This window comes from Argopecten irradians, chromosome 2 (genome assembly GCF_041381155.1).
Source record: "Argopecten irradians isolate NY chromosome 2, Ai_NY, whole genome shotgun sequence".
Classification (NCBI taxonomy): Eukaryota; Metazoa; Mollusca; class Bivalvia; order Pectinida; family Pectinidae; genus Argopecten; species Argopecten irradians.
In genome coordinates, this window is record NC_091135.1 from 67,100,044 (window position 1) to 67,124,399 (window position 24,356).

General features: G+C 37.1%; 1 protein-coding gene across 2 annotated transcripts; it reads left to right on the forward strand.

Moving 5' to 3' along the window:
- Nucleotides 1-25: 25 nt before the first annotated feature.
- Nucleotides 26-24,020, forward strand: LOC138316284 (cyclin-D1-binding protein 1 homolog). Of its 2 annotated transcripts, none has more exons than XM_069257917.1 (10): nucleotides 26-321; nucleotides 8,228-8,296; nucleotides 8,706-8,785; nucleotides 9,025-9,106; nucleotides 20,761-20,854; nucleotides 20,995-21,065; nucleotides 21,333-21,409; nucleotides 21,846-22,157; nucleotides 22,249-22,312; nucleotides 23,355-24,020. In XM_069257917.1, exons 1-10 carry the CDS (start codon nucleotides 228-230, stop codon nucleotides 23,405-23,407), a joined length of 996 nt encoding a protein of 331 aa, XP_069114018.1. In that variant the 5' UTR covers nucleotides 26-227; the 3' UTR covers nucleotides 23,408-24,020. The 2 variants fall into 2 exon arrangements, with proteins under 2 accessions (XP_069114018.1, XP_069114017.1); XM_069257916.1 differs by having other exon boundaries at nucleotides 29-321; nucleotides 22,266-22,312.
- The last annotated feature ends 336 nt before the right edge of the window (nucleotides 24,021-24,356 follow it).

Sequence of the window (24,356 nt, forward strand, 5' to 3'; positions counted from 1 at the left end):
GGATATTTGATAAAACTATAAATAGCACCAAGTAAAACAAATTATGTTAATCAAATACAACTCTAAATTACTGTGTTCAGTATGAATTACAGTATAAACTTTGAAAAATTCAGTACACACCAAGGACGTATATGTCTCACTTATAAATCCTTGGTGCACACTAACGAATTTTCTTATTCTATTTCCGGATAAAAAAACAACAACAGGATTTTAGATTGCACAACAAAATGACAACAAACATGGCGAGTGGAGCACATGGAGCTGGGAACATTTTGGGAAATTTCAACGATAACCTGGAGATTGTCATCACACAAATTAAAGGTACTGACACGCACCTGTAAATGTGGAAAATTTATCACATAGATGTACAGTAGATAATCTAGTGAACTACACACAGGTGTACTGTAGACAATCAACTGCACTGCACACAGGTGTATTCTGGTATTGTAGATAATTTAGTGAACTACACACAGATGTACTGTAAATTGATAATCTGGTGAACTACTCACATGTATTCTGTAGATAATCTAGTGAACTACACACAGGTGTACTGTAGATAATCTAGTGAACTACACACAGGTGTATTGTAGATAATCTAGTGAACTACACACATACAGTTGGTAGTAGACTAAAGGTTACACCCTTGTGCACACGGAGTGCACGAGGTTTAGACTACAGATAGACACGGAGTGCACGAGGTTTAGACTACAGGTAGACACGGAGTGCACAAGATTTAGACTACAGGTAGACACGGAGTGCACTACGTGTGAACACGGTGTCCACTACAGGTGGACATCGTGTCCAGGTACATTGAGACCTAGACAGACAAGGTGATGTGTTACAGTTAGGGATCGGGGAAGAATAAGTTCTTCAATTTGAAATAATATATAATTATAATTTTTAAGTGTTTATTTTTTTTAAATTACAACATCTACAATTTAATGTACAGTATATATAACTATATAAAACGATATTTTTAGTATACATGAATAAAACCTTTTCACTACAAAAGTAATAAAGATTAATTCATATTCATTAAGTATATGCCTATTTAATTTTATATCAGTAGTTTCCATTTCATATCTTAAATTGTCTATATTACGTTTTCAAAAGTCAATGTTTTATGGGTAAATTGCATTAAAATATATATATATATATCATTTACATGAAATAGTAAATACAAGCATTTTCACAAGTCAAAAACAACTTTGAATTGCAGCAAAAACCAGTCCTATTGTGCGTTTGAGACACTTTTTCTTTTATAATAAGCTATCAGTAATACAATCATATACCGGGTAATACAAAGCTTTTAAACAAAAAGATTTGGTGCCTATCAATCAGTTGTCTAGCGATACCCTTGTAGATCGTCTTTCATTAAAATATATACACTTTTATAACATTTTTCTTGCTATTTTTAAGTTCTAAAAGTATTGTACGTAAAAATAGCTTAATTACATATTCTTTATTAAAAACTGCACGTCTTTAAAAGATCATGCAGAATTAAATCCACTTCAAACTTGATGACGTTCTCCACTAATTGGTGGCTAGTCTACCTACAAGTTCCCAATTCAGCTTGTTTTGTTCTTAATTACCGGTACACACAATATGTTTATGATCCCTACCCCGCAAGTTATCTTGACCGTATATTGCGTTATGGTCCAATAATTATAACTTGTCAAGCATACAGGTAAGCCACAGTATCCAGCTATACAGGTGCCTCAATGTGACCATCGATAGATGGCCAGAGGGCAGAATCGTTGCCTTCTGTGTTTGCACGGCTTAATGAGAATGGGGGCAGTATCTTTATATAATATGTGATTTTAGAATGGTTTCTATGGAAGTTTGTTAAGACAAACAAATATACTTTACCGTTTACAAATCATATATTTTCATGAGTTTGAAACACATAAGTACCATTCTTATTAGATACATGTATATGCTTGTTGTAGAGCCTGGGTAAACAGCATGTACACCGTTTCCCGGGGGAGGGGGGGTATCAATTATTGTCATGACAGGCAGCCGTGAAGTGGAGCTGACGGGAGCGGTACTATGCGTAAATCAAGCATGTCTGTAACAACCTTGAATTTACCAATAATGCATGTATATATTATAATCAAAATTAATTTAGATTAGGTACTTATTCAACATTGTAATATGGTATTTTATATACATAGTCATGATAATCAGGTTTCTGATATATGTAAAAAGCCAGTGTAAAAAAAATTAAATTAATGAAAAGATATTGGATGAAATATGATATTCCAATAATCTTGAAATAAATGTTTTAGTTAATTATACACTTGGTATTTAGATTATTTTTAATTTTAATTTATAAAGCTTGATTATCAAATAAATTAAAATGCACTACCAGTTAAAACCAGAAATATATATAATGTAATATGTATATATGTTTCTGTTAAAACACATATCCCTACTGACTAGCATTGTTGTATACCGGTAACTGTACCTATTTGTGTGATGAGTACAATGTATGTATGTAGAGAGGCTGCCACCTAGGTACAGCATGCTATAAATAGACCTCCTGGGGTTGGGATAAGGTACTACATGTATACAGGTGTTGTTAGTCTGGGATACACTTGACTGAACATATTGAAGGGTGCCCAAAGAAGGCCCCATGCCCCTGGCCCCACTCTGACAAATGTTAGGTAATTTAGATTATCATGCCCGTGTGGTTGATGGAACAGTATGAAGACCAAGTGACCATGGCAACTGCAGTCCTAGCCTAGGGGTCTATCTTTCGGGCAGGCAAATTTTAAGTGTACAATATACTACATGTATGGATCATACATTGTTATCACGTAACTCAAATTCAGAATCTAATCAACAACTATGAATCTACAGTTTAAATTGGTAGAAGTTGGATTTATTTTGATTCTGTTTGTTAGATTTGTTATCAGGCATGTGACCTACATTTTAGCGATCAGTCCTTTGAACAGTGTTGATGCTCACGAGCAGCCACATGCCCGATACTAAATTTTTGCTTTCTTAAGCCAGTGCTTACAGGTTCCTCAATTGGTTGACACAATAATATGTAATTTCTAATGCTGATTTTTAACGTCTATGGACGATTTCTCATTTTTCCAATGCTTTGCAACGCGCCAGGTTCCATGTAGCAAATGTATAAGTAATATACATTTGACAGGATTAAAACTATTTCGCGCACCTTGCCGTTTAGAAAACTATATTCCATACATACATAGTAAAACATTTTATGAATAATTTATTTGTTTATGTTTATATGTCCTTGCTTTTATTATGCCAGTGTTCTCCCCAGGCCCTTTCCGCATAACGGTCCCGTTACGTGGAAATTTTGAGCCGTTGCACGGGAATTTCTTCCGTAGCGCATCAATATATTCTTTTTAATCAAAATATTTTGCCGATTAAAATATCTCTTTGACGACGATTTGCTTACACTGAAAATCTTACTCCACGCAAGGTTCATCACTTTATACTTTCGAAAAAGAATTTCATCTTTAAACTACATATCACTAGCTAAGAAAAATAGTTTTTACTGGGAAAATGTGGACTTGAACTATCCATTGATGAGACATAACCAGAACGTGGTTTACCGTACGCAGTTAATTTGCAACGCAGTTAATTTGCTTTTATAACTTCTAATAAACGTTCTTATCTATAAATTAAATTGTATGATAAGATATATTGATACATTTTACTTAATATGTATCTATTCAAATAAACATTACAGTACGAATGATTTCCCGTAATTAACGGTAATTTTTATGTTGCAATAAATATTATGTTTCTGATCGCAATAAATATTTCTATCTGTCAAAGTCCATATAGACTGCAGAATAAATACATATTTTCTCATATATCTGTGGCACATCATCTAGTCTGTCTGTGGTCTGGATGAAGTGGACATTTTACCTGGACACGATGTCCACCTGTAGTGGACACCATGTTCACACGTAGTGCACTCCGTGTCTACCTGTTGTCTAAATCTTGTGCACTCCGTGTCTACCTATAGTCTAAACCTCGTGCACTCCGTATCTACCTGTAGCCTAAACCTCGTGCACTCTGTGTCCACTCGTAGTTCACACTGTGTGCACAATGTGTAACCTTTAGTCTACTACCAACTGTATGTACTGTAGACATTCTAGTGAACTACACACAAGTGAATTGTAGATAATCTATTGAACTACACACAGGTCAGGTGTACTGTAGATAATCTAGTGAACTACACACAGGTGTACTGTAGATAATCTAGTGAACTACACACATATGTACTGTAGATAATCTAGTGAACTAAACACAGGTGTACTGTAGACAATTGCAATCTAGTGAACTGCACACAGGTATACAGTAGATAATCTAGTGAACTACACACATGTGTACTGTAGATAATCTAGTGAACTACACACAGATGTGCTGTAGATAATCTAGTGAACTACACACAGGTGTACTGTAGATAATCTAGTGAACTACACACAGGTGTACTGTAGATAGTCTAGTGAACTACACACAGCTGTATTGTAGATATTCTAGTGAACTACACACAGGTGCACTGTAGATAATCTAGTGAACTACAAATAGATGTACTGTAGATAATCTAGTGAACTACACACAGGTGTACTGTAGACAATCTACTGAACTGCACACAGGGGTCAGTAACTGACTATATAACAAATTTATCACGTCGAGGATCATTGATTTGTTTCATTTGGTCTTTTGCTTCCTATTTGTTTTATCAAGAATCTGAAATCAAACTTGAACCATGCTGGTGAAGGATACAACCAACGCCGATTTAAGATAATTGGCCTAAACCTACACATTTATTGTGTATTTCTTTCCAGAATCTGCATTATATATAATGTATAAGGAACCTGCAGAAAAATACTGAATAATTCATAAATCAACAATAATATTGACATTCCTAGTGCACAGTACATAATTGGTGGGCCTTCCTCAGTACGACACCAGGCTGGCTGTATATTGAAAGCATCACAAACAAAAGTGACACAAACATTCATCCAACGTTTTAAGCGCAATCTCCTTGATCATTTCATTTTCCCTGAGATAATCACTTATTTGTTATGCCGATAAATTGACTTTAGAGTGAGGATTGATCTAGCCTATAGGTACGAGCTCCTCCATTTGTTGATGCTGTGAAACAGCATTCTTAGCTACGCTCGGTGAACCTGTGCACATCTAAACAATAAAACCACTCTGCGATGAAAACTAAATGTTTAAAAATTTGTTCATGTTACATACTACTTGATGGTATTGATAAATCGAACCTTAGTATTCAAAAATACAAACATTGAATTTGTACATACATATGCTCAATAGGTGGTGTGTTTTGAGTGTTCAGTTGGGACTATATGATTTTGGTCTCACTACACTTCAACTTGACTCCTGAAAATCACGAACAACGCATTCTTCGATGTCTCCCTCCGTGGCAGACTTTCGGTTGATTTTGGATTGTGTATGTTTTTTCCAATTTTACATAATTCATGCTGCTGATCGATTAATGTAATCAAATGTTAGGGAGATAATTGCAAAAGAAAGTTCCTACCTATAACGTTTATAAAGCTTTTGTGTTTTGGTTTCATTGACGAACTATATCTGATGATATTATTGCGCAGTATAAGTTAAACACGTTTCTTTCCTTGTTCTGTCACTGGGAGTTGTGTCTTTTGTTTATCGACAACAGCGTTATATTGAAAGGTAAAAAATTCAAAATTTATCAACATAAACTTACAAAATATACTGATAATATAGATCTATATATGTACGAGCCACTTAAAGTGACTAATGAACTTATATTGCCTTGTAATCTACTGTAGCCTTACGAAGACTTGCTAAAGTCCGATGCATTGCATGAATTATTCAAATGAAATTTGAGTGTTATAAGTAACCAAATAATGTACCTTTAATTTGGCAAAAGTATCTGGCCATGATTTATTATTTGTCAAAAGTTGACAAAGCAAAAGTTACGATAATATTTTCTTCACGATAATATGTCCACTAACTGTTAGGCTTACGAAGACTTGCTAAAGTCTGATGCATTACATGAAGTTTTCTCGATGTTAATGACTAGCATTCTTGTCATTTTAACAGAAATCTGTGTGTTATACCAGAAACATTTATACATAGAGATTGGCAACTCCTCCATTTTTACGATCAGCAGATGTACCTCTGTATGTGCTAAGTTTTTTTTTTAGATAAACTCTTGAATAGTTGAATATTCAGATGGTTTCAGTACAAATTTGGATAGAAAAAAATAATATTTTAACTTATTAATTAATAAAACAAAACGCACTTCTGGTTTTGAATGCCTTATTTTCGAAAAAAAAACCTCATGTAAAATTGCTTATTTTCATGCTTTCAAAAATCATATTAGATATCATCAATCGGGAAAACTGATCACATCAAACCATGATATAATTTTAAAACTTTTTTGTTTTGTATTGATGCAAAAATACCATGTTTAAAAGAATACACTTAAAAGTAGTTAGCCAAGGCAAAATCCCTATAAACCGGAGGTCCCTCTGCCTGTCAACAAAGACAAAGAAGGAGTTTCCAATCTCTATATATATATGTTTCTGGTTATACGTAACGAAATAATGTACCTTTTATTTTGCAAAGATATCTGGCTATGATGTTATATTTTTCCGAAAATATTCTTAGATATTAAGTGGATATTAAGATACAGATATGTTAACTTATTTTTTTTTGTCTTTTAAGAGAATTTTTAAGAGAAAAGAATTATAAAAAATGATAGGTTCTACTCAGATTCTGACCAGATTTATTGGTGTTGAAATTGTTATTTCAGAAATAATTTAGATGTAAAAATTATTTCACTTATTTTAGGAAAATGAGTTATTCAACTTATTGTTCTTGAAACAACTTTAAATATCATAAAATAAATACAGTATACAGTATATATATATATATATATATGTTTAACTCCAAAATTCAACACTGCACTCTTACTAAACTCAATATTTAAATGAAAAACAAATTTCTTAATTCCTTTGTTTCAGTCATTCATTCACAGCATCTATGAGTGGCCTTGGCACTTTGATTTATAATCAGTTGAGAAAACGCTTGAATTGTTGCGTTTGACCTTCAATGCATCATCAACTTTCAAACTGGCGTAGGGGAAGCAACTCATATTTAGAAAATGCATTTCATTTAATATGAAGTATCAAAACGATTTAAGTTAATTTTACACAAAATGAAATGGTATATTACATTGAAGAGAATGTGTTTAAATTTTGAAGCGAGGGCGAGAGCTGCCATATTGCACCAAAATAAAATTTACTGATCCCCTATAAATTGGTGTTAGGGGGTCACATGACGGCTCTCTACCAATCATTTGGGGACATTTCTGTCCCAGGTGTGAGTAAAGTGTTTAGATAGGACCTTACACCAATCAAACCAAAGTAGGCATATACAATATGCAGATAATCTTTTGAGGGACTGTATCATTTAAAAGAAATTGGAAAAGGGCAAGTTACATATACATTTATATATATCTAATAGTAAATACTATTGGTAGTGTTTTTATTTTAATCAGTATTTGATTGTTAAAAGCCCACTACCTTTCTGAAATGGCTTTTAATTATCAAAATGGGAATGTAAAACGAGATGGATAATTTTGTAGAGTCGCAAAAATTTTTTAACTTAATTTTAATACTACACTCTTCATCAGCTTCTGAAAATTTGAATTGAAATAAATAAAATGTTAATTTTCATAATGCGGATCGTCTTGTGTTTCCCGCGGTAGTAAAATATTACTGGGCCAGACAGCAAAACAGCGAAATTAATCTCCACAGTTATCATATATATTACATAGAAAATCTTGCAAATGTTTGGTGTTGTCATATATATATATTACCTCATCTTAGGCCTTCGATATGTATTTTCTTGTGTTAATAATTTAAAAAAAAAAAAACCTTTAGATTTTGCTCCGGAAAGGTAGTGGGCCTTTGATAAAGACTATCAATTTTAAAAGGTGTTACTCCCTAGAGAAAGGGGAGTTAACTCATACATTCATAATGTTCATTCCAGAAGGTTAATTGAAATTAATGTGAAGTGTAAAAATTATAAAAGTAACCAATACACTTTTGAATGCTGATCTTTCTTCCCTCTGCAACTCCTTAATTGTAGATAAGACAGTAATTTTTTCTTACAATTTGTAGATTTTAGTAAACGACATGTACATGATGCTTCTTATTAGATGGTGAGACTGAGAGAGAAACTGATGATGACTATGAAGCAAAGCAGGGTGAATATTGGACCAAAGTTGGTGAGTAGTGCTGGTAGATAATTTTATTGCAGTACTCTGTTTTTTATGTGATTGCCACATTTTATGGTTTTCTATTTTAAAACACAAGAGAAAGTGATATACAATAGTTCTGTGTAAACAATTGAACCCATGTTTGAGGGAGAAAAGTCTTTCACTGTTATTGTTTTGAGTCTGGTGAAGCAGATCTCAATCTATTTAGAATAAGATTCTGTATTAGTAAATTTAAATGTCAACTGAACTTAAGATTAAGTTGCTGTATATATTGCTTTTATAAGCTCTACATAGAAATACTGCATTGTTGCGTATTATAGCATTAATGATACTTCAACCCATTTAATAATTATCTTGTTGTTTTAAGCTTTGTTAATACCTCCTTTCTTATAAAAATAACTTTTACATGTCGTTTTAGGAACAGTTTTCAAGTCCCTGTCCCATGAAGCAACCAAATTGTCCTTAGCATTCGCATCTCCTCCTCTTCCTGACCAAAAGGTAGATAAATACTCAGCATACTCAGGGACCTGGCATGTTCTCACAGTCTGGAAAGAAATACTGATTTAGAGAGCACTAACCTTCAAATTAAGTGAATATTGACAAGTTACTTGATTGGTAAGCTTATGAATTAATTCATGGTTATTATGACAATGTGTGCATACTGTTAGATACTGAGTTAATGTAACAGGTATTCACACCTACTGGAATGTCTCCTAATGATGTTCTTTATTACACAGACGTGTAAGTCCCTAGTGGAGATGTGTGAAAGGGCAACGGTGGGTTTAGTCTCCTTGTTCTACTGTCTCCCCAAATCTCAGGGTAGGTATAAGTGATGTATCTCCCAAATCTCAGGGTAAGTATTAGTGATGTATCTCCCAAATCTCAGGGTAAGTATTGGTGATGTATCTCCCAAATCTCAGGGTAGGTATAAGTGATGTATCTCCCAAATCTCAGGGTAGGTATTAGTGTCCCAAATCTCAGGGTAGGTATTAGTGATGTATCTGCCCAAATCTCAGGGTAAGTATTAGTGATGTATCTCCCAAACCTCAGGGTAGGTATTAGTAATGTATCTCCCAAATCTCAGGGTTGGTATTAGTGTTGTATCTCCCCAAATCTCAAGGTAGGTATCAGTGATGTATCTCCCAAATATAACAGTAAGTATAAGTGATGTATCTCCCAAATCTCAGGGTTGGTATTAGTAATGTCTCTCGCCAAATCTCAGGGTAGGTATCAGTGATGTATCTCCCAAATCTCAGGTTTGGTATTAGTGATGTATCTCCCAAATCTCAGGGTAAGTATTAGTGATGTATCTCCCAAATCCAAGGGTAGGTATCAGTGATGTATCTCCCAAATCTCAGGGTAGGTATCAGTGATGTATCTCCCAAATCTCAGGGTAAGTATAAGTGATGTATCTCCCAAATCTAAGGGTACGTATTAGTGATGTATCTCCCAAATCTCAGGGTTGGTACTGCTGATGTATCCCCAAAATCTCAGGGTAGGTATAAGTGATGTATCTCCCAAATCTCAGGGTTGGTATTAGTGATGTATCTCCCCAAATCTCAGGATAAGTATTGGTGATGATGTATCTCCCAAATCTCAGGTAGGTATTAGTGATGTATCTCCCATATTTAGGGTAAGTATTAGTGATGTATCTCCCAAATCTCAGGGTAGGTATTAGTGATGTATCTCCCAAATCTCAGGGTAAGTATTAGTGATGTATCTCCCAAATCTCAGGGTAGGTATCAGTGATGTATCTCCCAAATCTCAGGGTAGGTATTGGTGATGTATCTCCCAAATCTCAGGGTAAGTATTGGTGATGTATCTCCCCAAATCTCAGGGTAGGTATTGGTGATGTATCTCCCAAATCTCAGGGTAGGTATTAGTGATGTATCTCCCAAATCTCAGGGTAGGTATTAGTGATGTATCTCCCAAATCTCAGGGTAAGTATTAGTGATGTATCTCCCAAATCTCAGGGTAGGTATTGGTGATGTATCTCCCAAATCTCAGGGTAGTATCAGTGATGTATCTCCCAAATCTCAGGGTAGGTATTGTGATGTATCTCCCAAATCTCAGGGTAAGTATTGTGATGTATCTCCCAAATCTCAGGGTAAGTATGGTGATGTATCTCCAAATCTCAGGTAGTATGTGATGTATCTCCCAAATCTCAGGGTAAGTATTGGTGATGTATCTCCCAAATCTCAGGGTAGGTATTAGTGATGTATCTCCCAAATCTCAGGGTAGGTATTGGTGATGTATCTCCCAAATCTCAGGGTAGGTATTAGTGATGTATCTCCCAAATCTCAGGGTAAGTATTGGTGATGTATCTCCCAAATCTCAGGGTAGGTATTGGTGATGTATCTCCCAAATCTCAGGGTAGGTATTAGTGATGTATCTCCCAAATCTCAGGGTAAGTATTGGTGATGTATCTCCCAAATCTAAGGGTAAGTATTGGTGATGTATCTCCCAAATCTCAGGGTAGGTATTAGTGATGTATCTCCCAAATCTCAGGGTAGGTATCAGTGATGTATCTCCCAAATCTCAGGGTAAGTATTAGTGATGTATCTCCCAAATCTAAGGGTAAGTATTGGTGATGTATCTCCCAAATCTCAGGGTAGGTATTAGTGATGTATCTCCCAAATCTCAGGGTAAGTATTAGTGATGTATCTCCCAAATCTCAGGGTAGGTATTGGTGATGTATCTCCCAAATCTCAGGGTAGGTATTGGTGATGTATCTCCCAAATCTCAGGGTAGGTATTGGTGATGTATCTCCCAAATCTCAGGGTAGGTATTGGTGATGTATCTCCCAAATCTCAGGGTAGGTATTAGTGATGTATCTCCCAAATCTAAGGGTAAGTATCAGTGATGTATCTCCCAAATCTCAGGGTAGGTATTAGTGATGTATCTCCCAAATCTCAGGGTAAGTATTAGTGATGTATCTCCCAAATCTCAGGGTAGGTATTGGTGATGTATCTCCCAAATCTCAGGGTAGGTATTGGTGATGTATCTCCCAAATCTCAGGGTAGGTACTGCTGATGTATCTCCAAAAATCTCAGGGTTGGTATAAGTGATGTATCTCCCAAATCTCAGGGTAGGTATTAGTGATGTATCTCCCAAATCTCAGGGTAGGTATTAGTGATGTATCTCCCAAATCTCAGGGTAGGTATTAGTGATGTATCTCCCAAATCTCAGGGTTGGTATTGGTGATGTATCTCCCAAATCTCAGGGTAAGTATTAGTGATGTATCTCCCAAATCTCAGGGTAAGTATTGGTGATGTATCTCCCACATCTCAGGGTAGGTATTGTGATGTATCTCCCAAATCTCAGGGGTATAGTGATGTATCTCCCAAATCTCAGGGTAGTATTGTGATGTATCTCCCAAATCTCAGGGTAGGTATTAGTGATGTATCTCCCAAATCTCAGGGTAGGTATTAGTGATGTATCTCCCAAATCTCAGGGTAGTATTGGATGTATCTCCCAAATTCAGGGTAGTATTGGTGATGTATCTCCCAAATCTCAGGGTAGGTATGTGATGTATCTCCCAAATCTCAGGGTAGTATTAGTGATGTATCTCCCAAATCTCAGGGTAGTATGTGATGTATCTCCCAAATCTCAGGGTAGGTATTGGTGATGTATCTCCCAAATCTCAGGGTAAGTATTGGTGATGTATCTCCCAAATCTCAGGGTAGGTATCAGTGATGTATCTCCCAAATCTCAGGGTAGGTATTAGTGATGTATCTCCCAAATCTCAGGGTAGGTATTAGTGATGGTATCTCCCAAATCTCAGGGTAAGTATTGGTGATGTATCTCCCAAATCTCAGGGTAGGTATTGGTGATGTATCTCCCAAATCTCAGGGTAGGTATTAGTGATGTATCTCCCAAATCTCAGGGTAGGTATTAGTGATGTATCTCCCAAATCTCAGGGTAGGTATTAGTGATGTATCTCCCAAATCTCAGGGTAGGTATAAGTGATGTATCTCCCAAATCTCAGGGTAGGTATTAGTGATGTATCTCCCAAATCTCAGGGTAGGTATTAGTGATGTATCTCCCAAATCTCAGGGTAGGTATTGGTGATGTATCTCCCAAATCTCAGGGTAAGTATTGGTGATGTATCTCCCAAATCTCAGGGTAGGTATTAGTGATGTATCTCCCAAATCTCAGGGTAGGTATTAGTGATGTATCTCCCAAATCTCAGGGTTGGTATTGGTGATGTATCTCCCAAATCTCAGGGTAGGTATTAGTGATGTATCTCCCAAATCTCAGGGTAGGTATTAGTGATGTATCTCCCAAATCTCAGGGTAGGTATTGGTGATGTATCTCCCAAATCTCAGGGTAGGTATTGGTGATGTATCTCCAAAATCGCAGGGTTGGTATAAGTGATGTATCTCCCAAATCTCAGGGTAAGTATTGGTGATGTATCTCTAAAATCTCAGGGTAGGTATTAGTGATGTATCTCCCAAATCTCAGGGTAGGTATTAGTGATGTATCTCCCAAATCTCAGGGTAGGTATATATGTGATGTATCTCCCAAATCTCAGGGTAGTATTGTGATGTATCTCCCAAATCTCAGGGTAGTATTAGTGATGTATCTCCCAAATCTCAGGGTAGGTATTAGTGATGTATCTCCCAAATCTCAGGGTAGGTATTAGTGATGTATCTCCCCAAATCTCAGGGTAAGTATTAGTGATGTATCTCCCCAAATCTCAGGGTAGGTATTAGTGATGTATCTCCCAAATCTCAGGGTAGGTATTAGTGATGTATCTCCCAAATCTCAGGTAGGGTGATGTATCAATTAGGGTGATGTATGTATCTCCCAAATCTCAGGGTAGGTATTAGTGATGTATCTCCCAAATCTCAGGGTAAGTATTGGTGATGTATCTCCCAAATCTCAGGGTAGGTATTGGTGATGTATCTCCCAAATCTCAGGGTAGGTATCAGTGATGTATCTCCCAAATCTCAGGGTAGGTATCAGTGATGTATCTCCCAAATCTCAGGGTAAGTATTGTGATGTATCTCCCAAATCTCAGGGTAGGTATTAGTGATGTATCTCCCAAATCTCAGGGTAAGTATGTGTGATGTATCTCCCAAATCTCAGGTAGGTATTGTGATGTATATCTCCCAAATCTCAGGGTAGGTATTAGTGATGTATCTCCCAAATCTCAGGGTAAGTATTGGTGATGTATCTCCCAAATCTCAGGGTAGGTATTAGTGATGTATCTCCCAAATCTCAGGGTAGGTATTGGTGATGTATCTCCCAAATCTCAGGGTAGGTATTAGTGATGTATCTCCCAAATCTCAGGGTAAGTATTGGTGATGTATCTCCCAAATCTCAGGGTAAGTATTGGTGATGTATCTCCCAAATCTCAGGTAGGTATTAGTGATGTATCTCCCAAATCTCAGGGTAGGTATCAGTGATGTATCTCCCAAATCTCAGGGTAGGTATCAGTGATGTATCTCCCAAATCTCAGGGTAAGTATTAGTGATGTATCTCCCAAATCTCAGGGTAGGTATTAGTGATGTATCTCCCAAATCTCAGGGTAGGTATAAGTGATGTATCTCCCAAATCTCAGGGTAGGTATTAGTGATGTATCTCCCAAATCTCAGGGTAAGTATTGGTGATGTATCTCCCAAATCTCAGGGTAAGTATTGGTGATGTATCTCCCAAAATCAGGGAGGTAGTATTGTGTGATGTATCTCCCAAATCTCAGAGTATGGTGATGTATCTCCCAAATTAGGTGTATGTGATGTATCTCCCAAATCTCAGGGTAGGTATAGTGATGTATCTCCCAAATCTCAGGGTTGGTATAAGTGATGTATCTCCCAAATCTCAGGGTAGTATAGTGATGTATCTCCCAAATCTCAGGGGTGTGATGTATCTCCCAAATCTAGGGTAGTATGTGATGTATCTCCCAAATCTCAGGGTAGTATTGTGATGTATCTCCCAAATCTCAGGGTAGGTATTAGTGATGTATCTCCCAAATCTCAGGGTAGGTATTAGTGATGTATCTCCCAAATCTCAGGGTAGGTATTGGTGATGTATCTCCCAAATCTCAGGGTGTATGTGATGTAAAATCTCAGGGTGTATAGTGATGTATCTCCCAAATCTCAGGGTAAGTATTGGTGATGTATCTCCCAAATCTAATGGTAAGTATTGTGATGTATCTCCCAAATCTCAGGGGTAGTATCTCCAATCTCAGGGTAAGTATTGGTGATGTATCTCCGAAATCTCAGTGTAGGTATTAGTGATGTATCCCCCAAATCTCAGGGTAAGTATTGGTGATGTATCTCCCAAAGCTCAGGGTAGGTACTGCTGATGTATCTCTCAAATCTCAGGGTAGGTATTGGTGATGTATCTCCCAAATCTCAGGGTAGGTATTGGTGATGTATCTCCCAAATCTAAGGGTAGGTATTAGTGATGTATCTCCCAAATCTCAGGGTAAGTATTGGTGATGTATCTCCCAAATCTCAGGGTAGGTATTAGTGATGTATCTCCCAAATCTCAGGGTAGGTATCAGTGATGTATCTCCCAAATCTCAGGGTAAGTATTGGTGATGTATCTCCCAAATCTCAGGGTAATTATTAGTGATGTATCTCCCAAATCTCAGGGTAAGTATTTGTGATGTATCTCCAAAATCTCTGGGTAGGTATAAGTGATGTGTCTCCCAAATCTCAGGGTAGGTATCAGTGATGTATCTCCCAAATCTCAGGGTAGGTATCAGTGATGTCTCCCAAATCTCTGGGTAGGTATCACTGATGTATCTCCCAAAATCTCAGGGTAAGTATTGGTGATGTATCTCCCAAACCTCAGGGTAGGTATTAGTGATGTATCTCTCAAATCTCAGGTAAGTATTGGTGGTGTATCTCCCAAATCTCAGGGTAGGTATCTGTGATGTATCTCTCAAATCTCAGGGTAAGTATTGGTGATGTATCTCCCAAATCTCAGGGTTAGTATTAGTGATGTATCTCCCAAATCTCAGGGTAAGTATTGGTGATGTATCTCCCAAATCTCAGGGTAGGTATCAGTGATGTATCTCCCAAAATCTCAGGGTAAGTATTGGTGATGTATCTCCCAAACCTCAGGGTAGGTATTGGTGATGTATCTCCCAAATCTCAGGGTAAGTATTGGTGATGTATCTCCCAAATCCCAGGGTAGGTATCAGTGATGTATCTCCCAAACCTCAGGGTAGGTATTGGTAATGTATCTCCCAAATCTTAGGGTAAGTATTGGTAATGTATCTCCCAAATCTCAGGGAAGGTATTAATCATGTATCCCCCAAATTTCAGGGTATTTATTGGTGTTGTACCTCCCAAATCTTAGGATAGGTTTAATGATGTATCCCCAAAATCTCAGGGTAGATATAAGTGATGTATCTCCCCAAATCTCAGGGTAGGTATTAGTGATGTATCTCCCAAATCTCAGGGTAGGTATAAGTGATGTATCTCCCAAATCTCAGGGTAGGTATAAGTGATGTATATCCCAAATCTCAGGGTAGGTATCAGTGATGTATCTCCCAAATCTTAGGGTAAGTATTGGTGATGTATCTCCCAAATCTCAGGGTAGGTATCAGTGATGTATGTCCCAAACCTCAGGGTAGGTATTGGTAATGTATCTCCCAAATCTCAGGGTAAGTATTGGTGATGTATCTCCCAAATCTCAGGGTTGGTATCAGTGATGTATCTCCCCAAATCTCAGGGTAGGTATTAGTGATGTATCTCCCAAATCTCAGGGTAGGTATTGGTGATGTATCTCTCAAATCTCAGGGTAAGTATTGGTGATGTATCTCCCCAAATTTTACGGTAAGTATTGGTGATGTATCTCCCAAATCTCAGGGAAGGTATTAATGATGTATCCCCCAAATCTCAGGGTAAGTATTGGTGTTATATCTCCCAAATCTAAAGGTAAGTATTGCTGATGTATCTTGGGGATAAATGTTATAAGATTCTTTCATATATGAAGATATGAGGGATAGGGATATTTTACCCGAGGGCAAGCCATGGGTTTTACAACATTTTATGATCCCGAACAAAGAAGGTCAAAATAAAGTCTCAAGCAAAATGAAGTCTAGTATTTTTCTCTCATGCCTGGACATTTTATTGGATATTTGTGACCTTCTATCCTTTCACCCACTATTTTCCCCAGGAGTAATGGTTTGAGACTTTATTGTGACCTTCTATCCTTTCACCCACTATTTTCCCCAACAGTAATGGTTTGAGACCTTATTGTGACCTTCTATCCTTTCACCCATTATTTTCCCCAGGAGTAATGGTTTGAGACTTTATTGTGACCTTCTATCCTTTCACCCACTATTTTCCCCAACAGTAATGGTTTGAGACTTCATTGTGACCTTCTGTCCTTTAACCCACTATTTTCCCAAAGAGTTTAATTTTGACCTTCTATCTTTTCACCCTCTATTTTCCCCAGGTGTACTCGCTTGAGACTTCATTGTGACCTTCTATCCTTTCACCCACTATTTTCCCCAGGAGTACTGGTTTGAGACTTCATTGTGACCTTCTATCCTTTCACCCACTGTTTTCCCCAACAGTAATGGTTTGAGACTACATTGTGACCTTCTATCCTTTCACCCACTATTTTCCCCAGGAGTACTCGCTTGAGACTTCATTTTGACCTTCTATCCTTTCACCCACAACTTTCCCCAAGAGTAATGGTTTGAGACTTCATTGTGACCTTCTATCATTTCACCCACTATTTTCCACAACAGTAATGGTTTGAGACTTTATTTTGACCTTCTATCCTTTCACCCACTATTTTCTCCAGGAGTACTGTCTTGAGACTTCATTTTGACCTTCTATCCTTTCACCCACTATTTTCCCCCAAGAGTAAAAGTTTGAGACTTCATTGTGACCTTCTATCCTTTCACCCACTATTATCCCCAGGAGTAATGTCTTGCGACTTCATTGTGACCTTCTATCCTTTCAACCAATATTTTCCTCAGGAGTACTGGTTTGAGACTTTATTGTGACCTTCTATCCTTTCACCCACTATTTTCCTCAGGAGTAATGGTTTGAGACTTCATTTTGACCTTCTCTCATTTCACACACTATTTTCCTCAGGAGTAATGGTTTGAGACCTTATTTTGACATTCTATCCTTTCACCCACTAATTTCTCCAGAAGTACTCGCTTGAGACCATTGTGACCTTCTCTCCTTTCACCCACTATTTTCCCCAGGAGAAATGGCTTGAGACTTCATTTTGACCTTCGATCCTTTCACCCACTATTTTCCTCAGGATTAATGGTTTGAGACTTTATTTTGACCTTATATCCTTTCACCCATTATTTACCTCAGGAGTAATGGTTTGAGACTTCATTGTGACCTTCTATCCTTTCACCCACTATTTTCCTCAGGAGTAATGACTTGAGACTTTATTGTGACCTTCTATCCTTTCACCCACTATTTTCCCCAGGAGTACTGGTTTGAGCTTCATTGTGACCTTCTATCCTTTCATCCACTATTTTCCCCAGGAGTAATGGTTTGAGACTTCACTGGACCTTCTATCCTTTCACCCACTATTTTCCCCAGGAGTAATGGTTTGAGATTTCATTGTGACCTTCTATCCTTGCACCCATTATTTTCCTCAGGAGTACTGGTTTGAGACTTCATTGTGACCTTCTATCCTTTCACCCACTATTTTCCCCAACAGTATTGGTTTGAGACTTCATTGTGACCTTCTATCCTTTCACCCATTATTTTCCTCGGGAGTAATGGTTTGAGACTTTATTGTGACCTTCTATCCTTTCACTCACTATTTTCCTCAGGAGTACTGGCTTGAGACTTTATTGTGACCTTCTATCCTTTCACCCACTATTTTCCCCAGGAGTAATGGCTTGAGACTTCATTATGACCTTCTATCCTTTAACCCACTATTTCCCCAAATAGTTTCATTTTGACCTTCTATCCTTTCACCCACTATTTTCCCCATGAGTACTAGCTTGAGACTTCATTGTGACCTTCTATCCTTTCACCCACTATTTTCTCCAGGAGTACTCGCTTGAGACTTCATTGTGACCTTCTATCCTTTCACCCACTATTTTCCCCAGGAGTACTGGTTTGAGACTTCATTGTGACCTTCTATCCTTTCACCCACTATTTTCCCCAGGAGTACTGTCTTGAGACTTCATTGTGACCTTCTATCCTTTCATCCACTATTGTCCTTAGGAGTGCTGGTTTGAGACTTCATTGTGACCTTCTATCCTTTCACCTACTATTTTCCCCATGAGTAATGGTTTGAGACTTTATTTTGACCTTCTTTCTCACCCACTATTTTCCTCAGGAGTAATGGCTTGAGACTTTATTGTGACCTTCTATCCTTTCACCCACTATTTTCCTCAGGAGTAATGGCTTGAGACTTCATTGTGACCTTATATCCTTTCACCCACTATTTTCCTCAGGAGTAATGGTTTGAGACTTCATTGTGACCTTCTATCCTTTCACCCACTATTTTCCTCAGGAGCAATGGCTTGAGACTTTATTGTGACCTTCTATCCTTTCACCCACTATTTTCCTCAGGAGTACTGGTTTGAGCTTCATTGTGACCTTCTATCCTTTCACCCACTATTTTCCCCAGGAGTACTGGTTTGAGACTTCATTGTGACCTTCTATCCCTTCACCCACTATTTTCCCCAGGAGTAATGGTTTGAGATTTCATTGTGACCTTCTATCCTTTCACCCATTATTTTCCTCAGGAGTACTGGTTTGAGACTTATTGTGACCTTCTATCCTTTCACCCACTATTTTCCCCAACAGTAATGGTTTGAGACTTCATTGTGACCTTCTATCCTTTCACCCATTATTTTCCTCAGGAGTAATGGTTTGAGACTTTATTGTGACCTTCTATCCTTTAACCCACTATTTTCCTCAGGAGTAATGGCTTGAGACTTCATTGTGACCTTCTATCCTTTAACCCACTATTTTCCTCAGGAGTACTGGCTTGAGACTTTATTGTGACCTATCCTTTCACCCACTATTTTCCCAAGGAGTAATGGTTTCAGACTTCATTATGACCTTCTATCCTTTAACCCACTATTTTCCTCAGGAGTAATGGTTTGAGACTTTATTTTGACCTTATATCCTTTCACCCACTATTTACCTCAGGAGTAATGGTTTGAGACTTCATTGTGACCTTCTATCCTTTCACCAACTATTTTGCCCATGAGTACTAGCTTGAGACTTCATTGTGACCTTCTATCCTTTCACCCACTATTTTCTCCAGGAGTACTCGCTTGAGACTTCATTGTGACATTCTATCCTTTCACCCACTGTTTTCCCCCTAGAGTAATGGTTTGAGACTTCATTGTGACCTTCTATCCTTTCACCCACTATTTTCCCCAGGAGTACTGTCTTGAGACTTCATTGTGACCTTCTATCCTTTCACCCACTATTGTCCTTAGGAGTACTGGTTTGAGACTTCATTGTGACCTTCTATCCTTTCACCTACTATTTTCCCCATGAGTAATGGTTTGAGACTTTATTGTGACCTTCTGTCATTTCACCCACTATTTTCTTCAGGTGTACTAGTTTGAGACTTCATTGTGCATTCTATCCTTTCACCCACTATTTTCCTCAGGAGTAATGGTTTGTGACTTTATTTTGACCTTCTATCCTTTCACCCACTATTTTCTCCAGAAGTTCCCGCTTGAAACCTCATTGTGACCTTCTATCCTTTCACCCACTATTTTCCCCAGGAGTAATGGCTTGAGACTTCATTGTGACCTTCTATCCTTTCACCCACTTTTTTCCCCAGGAGTACTGTCTTGAGACTTCATTTTGACGTTCTATCCTTTCACCCACTATTTTCCCCAGGAGTACTGGTTTGAGACTTCATTTTGACCCAAAGGTTAATGTCATTGTTCTCATGTATACAGCTAAATAGAGTTAAGTTTTCAGACAGTCTCTGCATTCATTCAAAGTCAAGTGAACTGATCTGATTTGACCTTGACTCCTACAATGTACATCCTTTTGGATTAACAGCTGGCTGTCCAGGATTGCTGACTTGGTCAAATTTACGGAAGGATACAAGTGTTACTTAGTACATACTTGTTTTTAGAAGATCCAGTCCACTAAATGTACTTAATATCATATGGCCTTTCTTGTTGCTCTTGTTCCGCTTGTCACAAGTGTTGTCAATATTAATTTTAAGTTTCCAACAAAACTACACACTATATATGTAATTAATTTTATGCACTTTAAAGGAAAAAAAGAAATCATAAGTAATACTGGTACTTCAAATTCATAATTACTTACTAATTAACATTGGAAGACTTCATTTCTAAAATGGCAGTATATTCAAAATGGTTAATCTTTGAAATTGGTGGAGACTCTGTGAATAGTTGTGGTTGTATATTTTAGGGATTTGAACAAAAAAATCTGTTAATAGCAGTAGTTAAAATAGCTGTTTTGTGCCATATACATAATGCCCATGTATTTCTACTTGATAGTCCTGTTTTTATTTTCCTGCAGGTTTGTGCCTTAGGAAGTGCCTAAAGTCAGCCGTCCTCAATGTGTTACAGGACTTACAGAGTTTGGTTCTGGTCATAGATAGCAATGGAGCTGGGTAAGTGTATATTATATACAATATATATAATAGGACTATATGGAATGGGCTCAAGCTAACCATTTATTTTCATTTTTTACTTTGAGATGTATCTGAATGATAATTTTGAAGTACAATATTTGTATGATGTGCCTTTGTAGGTCTCCAGAACAGCTACAGTCTACTGGCATAGTTTGGCAGAATACCGACAGGTTCTCCAAGCTCCCGAAAGGTAAGAGGTCTGACATCAATACTTAACTTAGATGTTTACTGTGTATAGAATGGATTGGATTCCATTTTGGTGACTTGTCATGTATATATACAAACATCTTTTACGGTTCATGTCAAATATAATATTTCATTAAGGGGGATCTTATTTCAATCTTAAAAAATATTTGCAGGGCATTATTTGAATGGCCATTTACATGTATATTGATGTGAAAGATTTTATTCTGTGAAAAGTGTGGGATGTATGTGATGAAATGATCTGTCATTTTAGATAATCGAGACGCTGTACTAGGGATAATGAAGGTATCACTAGAGTTAGTGAAGGATGCCCTCAGTGAAATGGAGGAGGTGAGTTTAATCTATTTATTTCAGATACACTGTTAACATACTTATTTTAGCCCAGTAACACAAAAAAAACTGTAAATTAGGATTTATTACCACAGATACAAATTAGTGCTATTCGGTAGTTCAATACCGGAAATACTGGTTTACAAAATTTAGCGCTTTACACGATTTAGCACTTTACATGATTTATCGCTTTAGAGAGTGCTAAAACGCTGAAATAAAAGTATCGCTGAAATGAGGGTGTTTGCAGTAATATGTTGATTTGCACTTTATCTTTATAAAGTTACAGTAGATATATGCATGTACTGAAATACATGACATATGTATACTGAAAAGTTCATAGACACAATATCATAATTTCACTTTTTGATAAACTACTTTGTTTAGTCCTATCTGAGATAAAACATACAGAAGAACTAATTGTTGTTGTTCTGGTAAGGCTGTAGAGAACGGGCCAGCTAATGACCTGGCAGAGGTGTTCGGGGCAGAAATGGATGAGCCTTCTAATGAGGATACATGGACAGAGACGGACAAGACATTACTAGGGCCTTGTCTAGGTCTACTGAAGACAACTCGCTCATTACTGAAGAAGTCCAAAGAAACTGTCAGTAAGAGGGGCTCCTGTCACACTCCAGAGAATGTGTCACAGTTGGACGACTGCGCAGACTATGTTGAGCGACTCAGTCCAGCGGTAGATGAATTTTCTGCTAGCCTCTATCCGCCAATGAGGTACTCAACAGTACAGGAAAATGTAAGTAAAAGATTTATCTAAACATCTACTAATGGAATGGTAATCAAGTATTATATAGATGTAAAATATTGTTTTTAATATGTATCTTTAGTTTGTCATATGTTTCAGGCAAAAGATTTATACAACCTCCAGAAGAAAATTCTGTGTTTTCTTCGGTAAGTATATCACAGTTTTAAATTTATTATAATGGCACTTTATTCTGCTATGCTACATGTATACAAATTAATTTATGTCTTAATATATATGTGTCTTAATACATATTTATATATGTACTGTAAGCCACTTTATGCTTTGCTAGATACACATTTTTGTGTAAGCGGGTGAGCTGGAATGTGAATTCAGTTATCTAACAAATAATTACATAAAACATCATTTTAATACACGATGTGTAAAGAGCGTTTGGATGCAACATGATGTATTCACGAATATGTTCAAAATAATGATGCAAAACAGTATATACAGGAAAATAAAGAGGTTTATAGAAGTTCATTGCTATACTTTAGATGTACAAGTTATAAACAGATACATGTGTATATGATGTTGATTATGCTACCAATTTTATTACTGAATGCAAGGACGTATATGAGAAGGATAAGTCAAACTGGGTTTTGGGCATGTGCACTGACCGTGAAGTAGGACGACGACTGATTTTCCTTTGATATCCGCTGGTGCAGCCTTTGATGTAGCTTGTGGGTGCGAGGGTTACTGTCTTTGCTGTCATTTCATGAGCTGTCGTGTTTTTTAACGAAAATTTAAGACATTTCTTCTAAATCTTCAGTTCTTAAACAAGTACTAAACGTTGTGAAATTTAATTAACTTTGGTGTTTCGTTTGGCTCGATAGGACAAGTATTTGTTGAGAAATTTGGATTTTATTCCCGGTTCATATCATCTCGCGCGGTGTTTAGTAGTGTAAAGAGACAGTGACGAATCCTTCTCACTTATAAATCCTTGCTGAATTCTAGCAATTTGATTCATGCAAATTATATAACATGTATGTAATTGTCAAATTGCTACATGTATGGTAATGATTTGATGCACTTCATTTATTATAATGCAATTAAAATGATGCACTTATGCTACATAATTATTCTTGATTACTTTAGCAGTAAGCTGATTGTATATTGCAGATTACTATGTTACCTCTTTAATTGAGCTTTGTTGCTAAGATATATCGTTAATTGTTATTCTTTCTACAGGAAGAGTCACATGTGTAACGAGGACGACCAGAAGTGGGTGGACTTTCTGTTGAAAGCTAACCAACATAACTGGGAGAACCTGAAGCAGATTACTGATACCATCCCCGATCCTGTCACCTGATCCTGTCACCTGATCCTGTCACCTGATCGTGTCACCTGATCTTGTCACCTGATCGTGTCTGATTGGATTAAACCATTCTGATGTCATTAACCAACAGACAGACTGATCACGCCTTTATCCAGTAGACTGCCAAGAATACAAGATTTTTAATCCCGCATGTGATAACATTAATCTAGACAAACAATCTGATTAAAATACATATCCTTATTATCACTACGTTTGATAATAGGATCTGACAACATCCCATAAGGGGTCACGTCAAGATGACCTTTGGAAATGGCCAATCAAATTGGTACTTCCAGAATCTAGCTGTCCGAATTATTTTCGTTTTGTAGTCATCTCGCGCCCAAAGTGCACAACAAAGCTAAATGTATATGTATACTGGGTCGAAATGCTGTTATCAATTGACGTAGCAATGTGTAGAAAATGTATTTGAATGAAGACGCGTGGTAAAAGGTCATCCGAACATAACACCTTATGGGGCGTTGGCAGATCCTCTATTGAACGGAGTTGTTAAAAACATTATTAAAAATATATAAAATATGGTTTGACTATTACTCTTTTGCATTTTGAGTGCGACTCCTCAATAAATGTATTAGCAAAACGTTGTTTCTTCGTCACCATCACGTTTTGGCATAGCGGGATCACATGGCTGTGTGATGCTCCTACAGGTGTTGAGGATGCCGGACATGTATGCAATTAGGAAAATTGAACTAGTTTGAAATCATATAATGCCTTTACAAATATGGATCCTTTGCTGCACCTAGTGACCGCGCACATTTTGTTTAATGACCTCCACACTATGTTGTTAATGCAGGTATCAGTTGTGTTGAAATACAGGGTTTGAACGTGTTTATTTTATAATGTGATGACATACATGT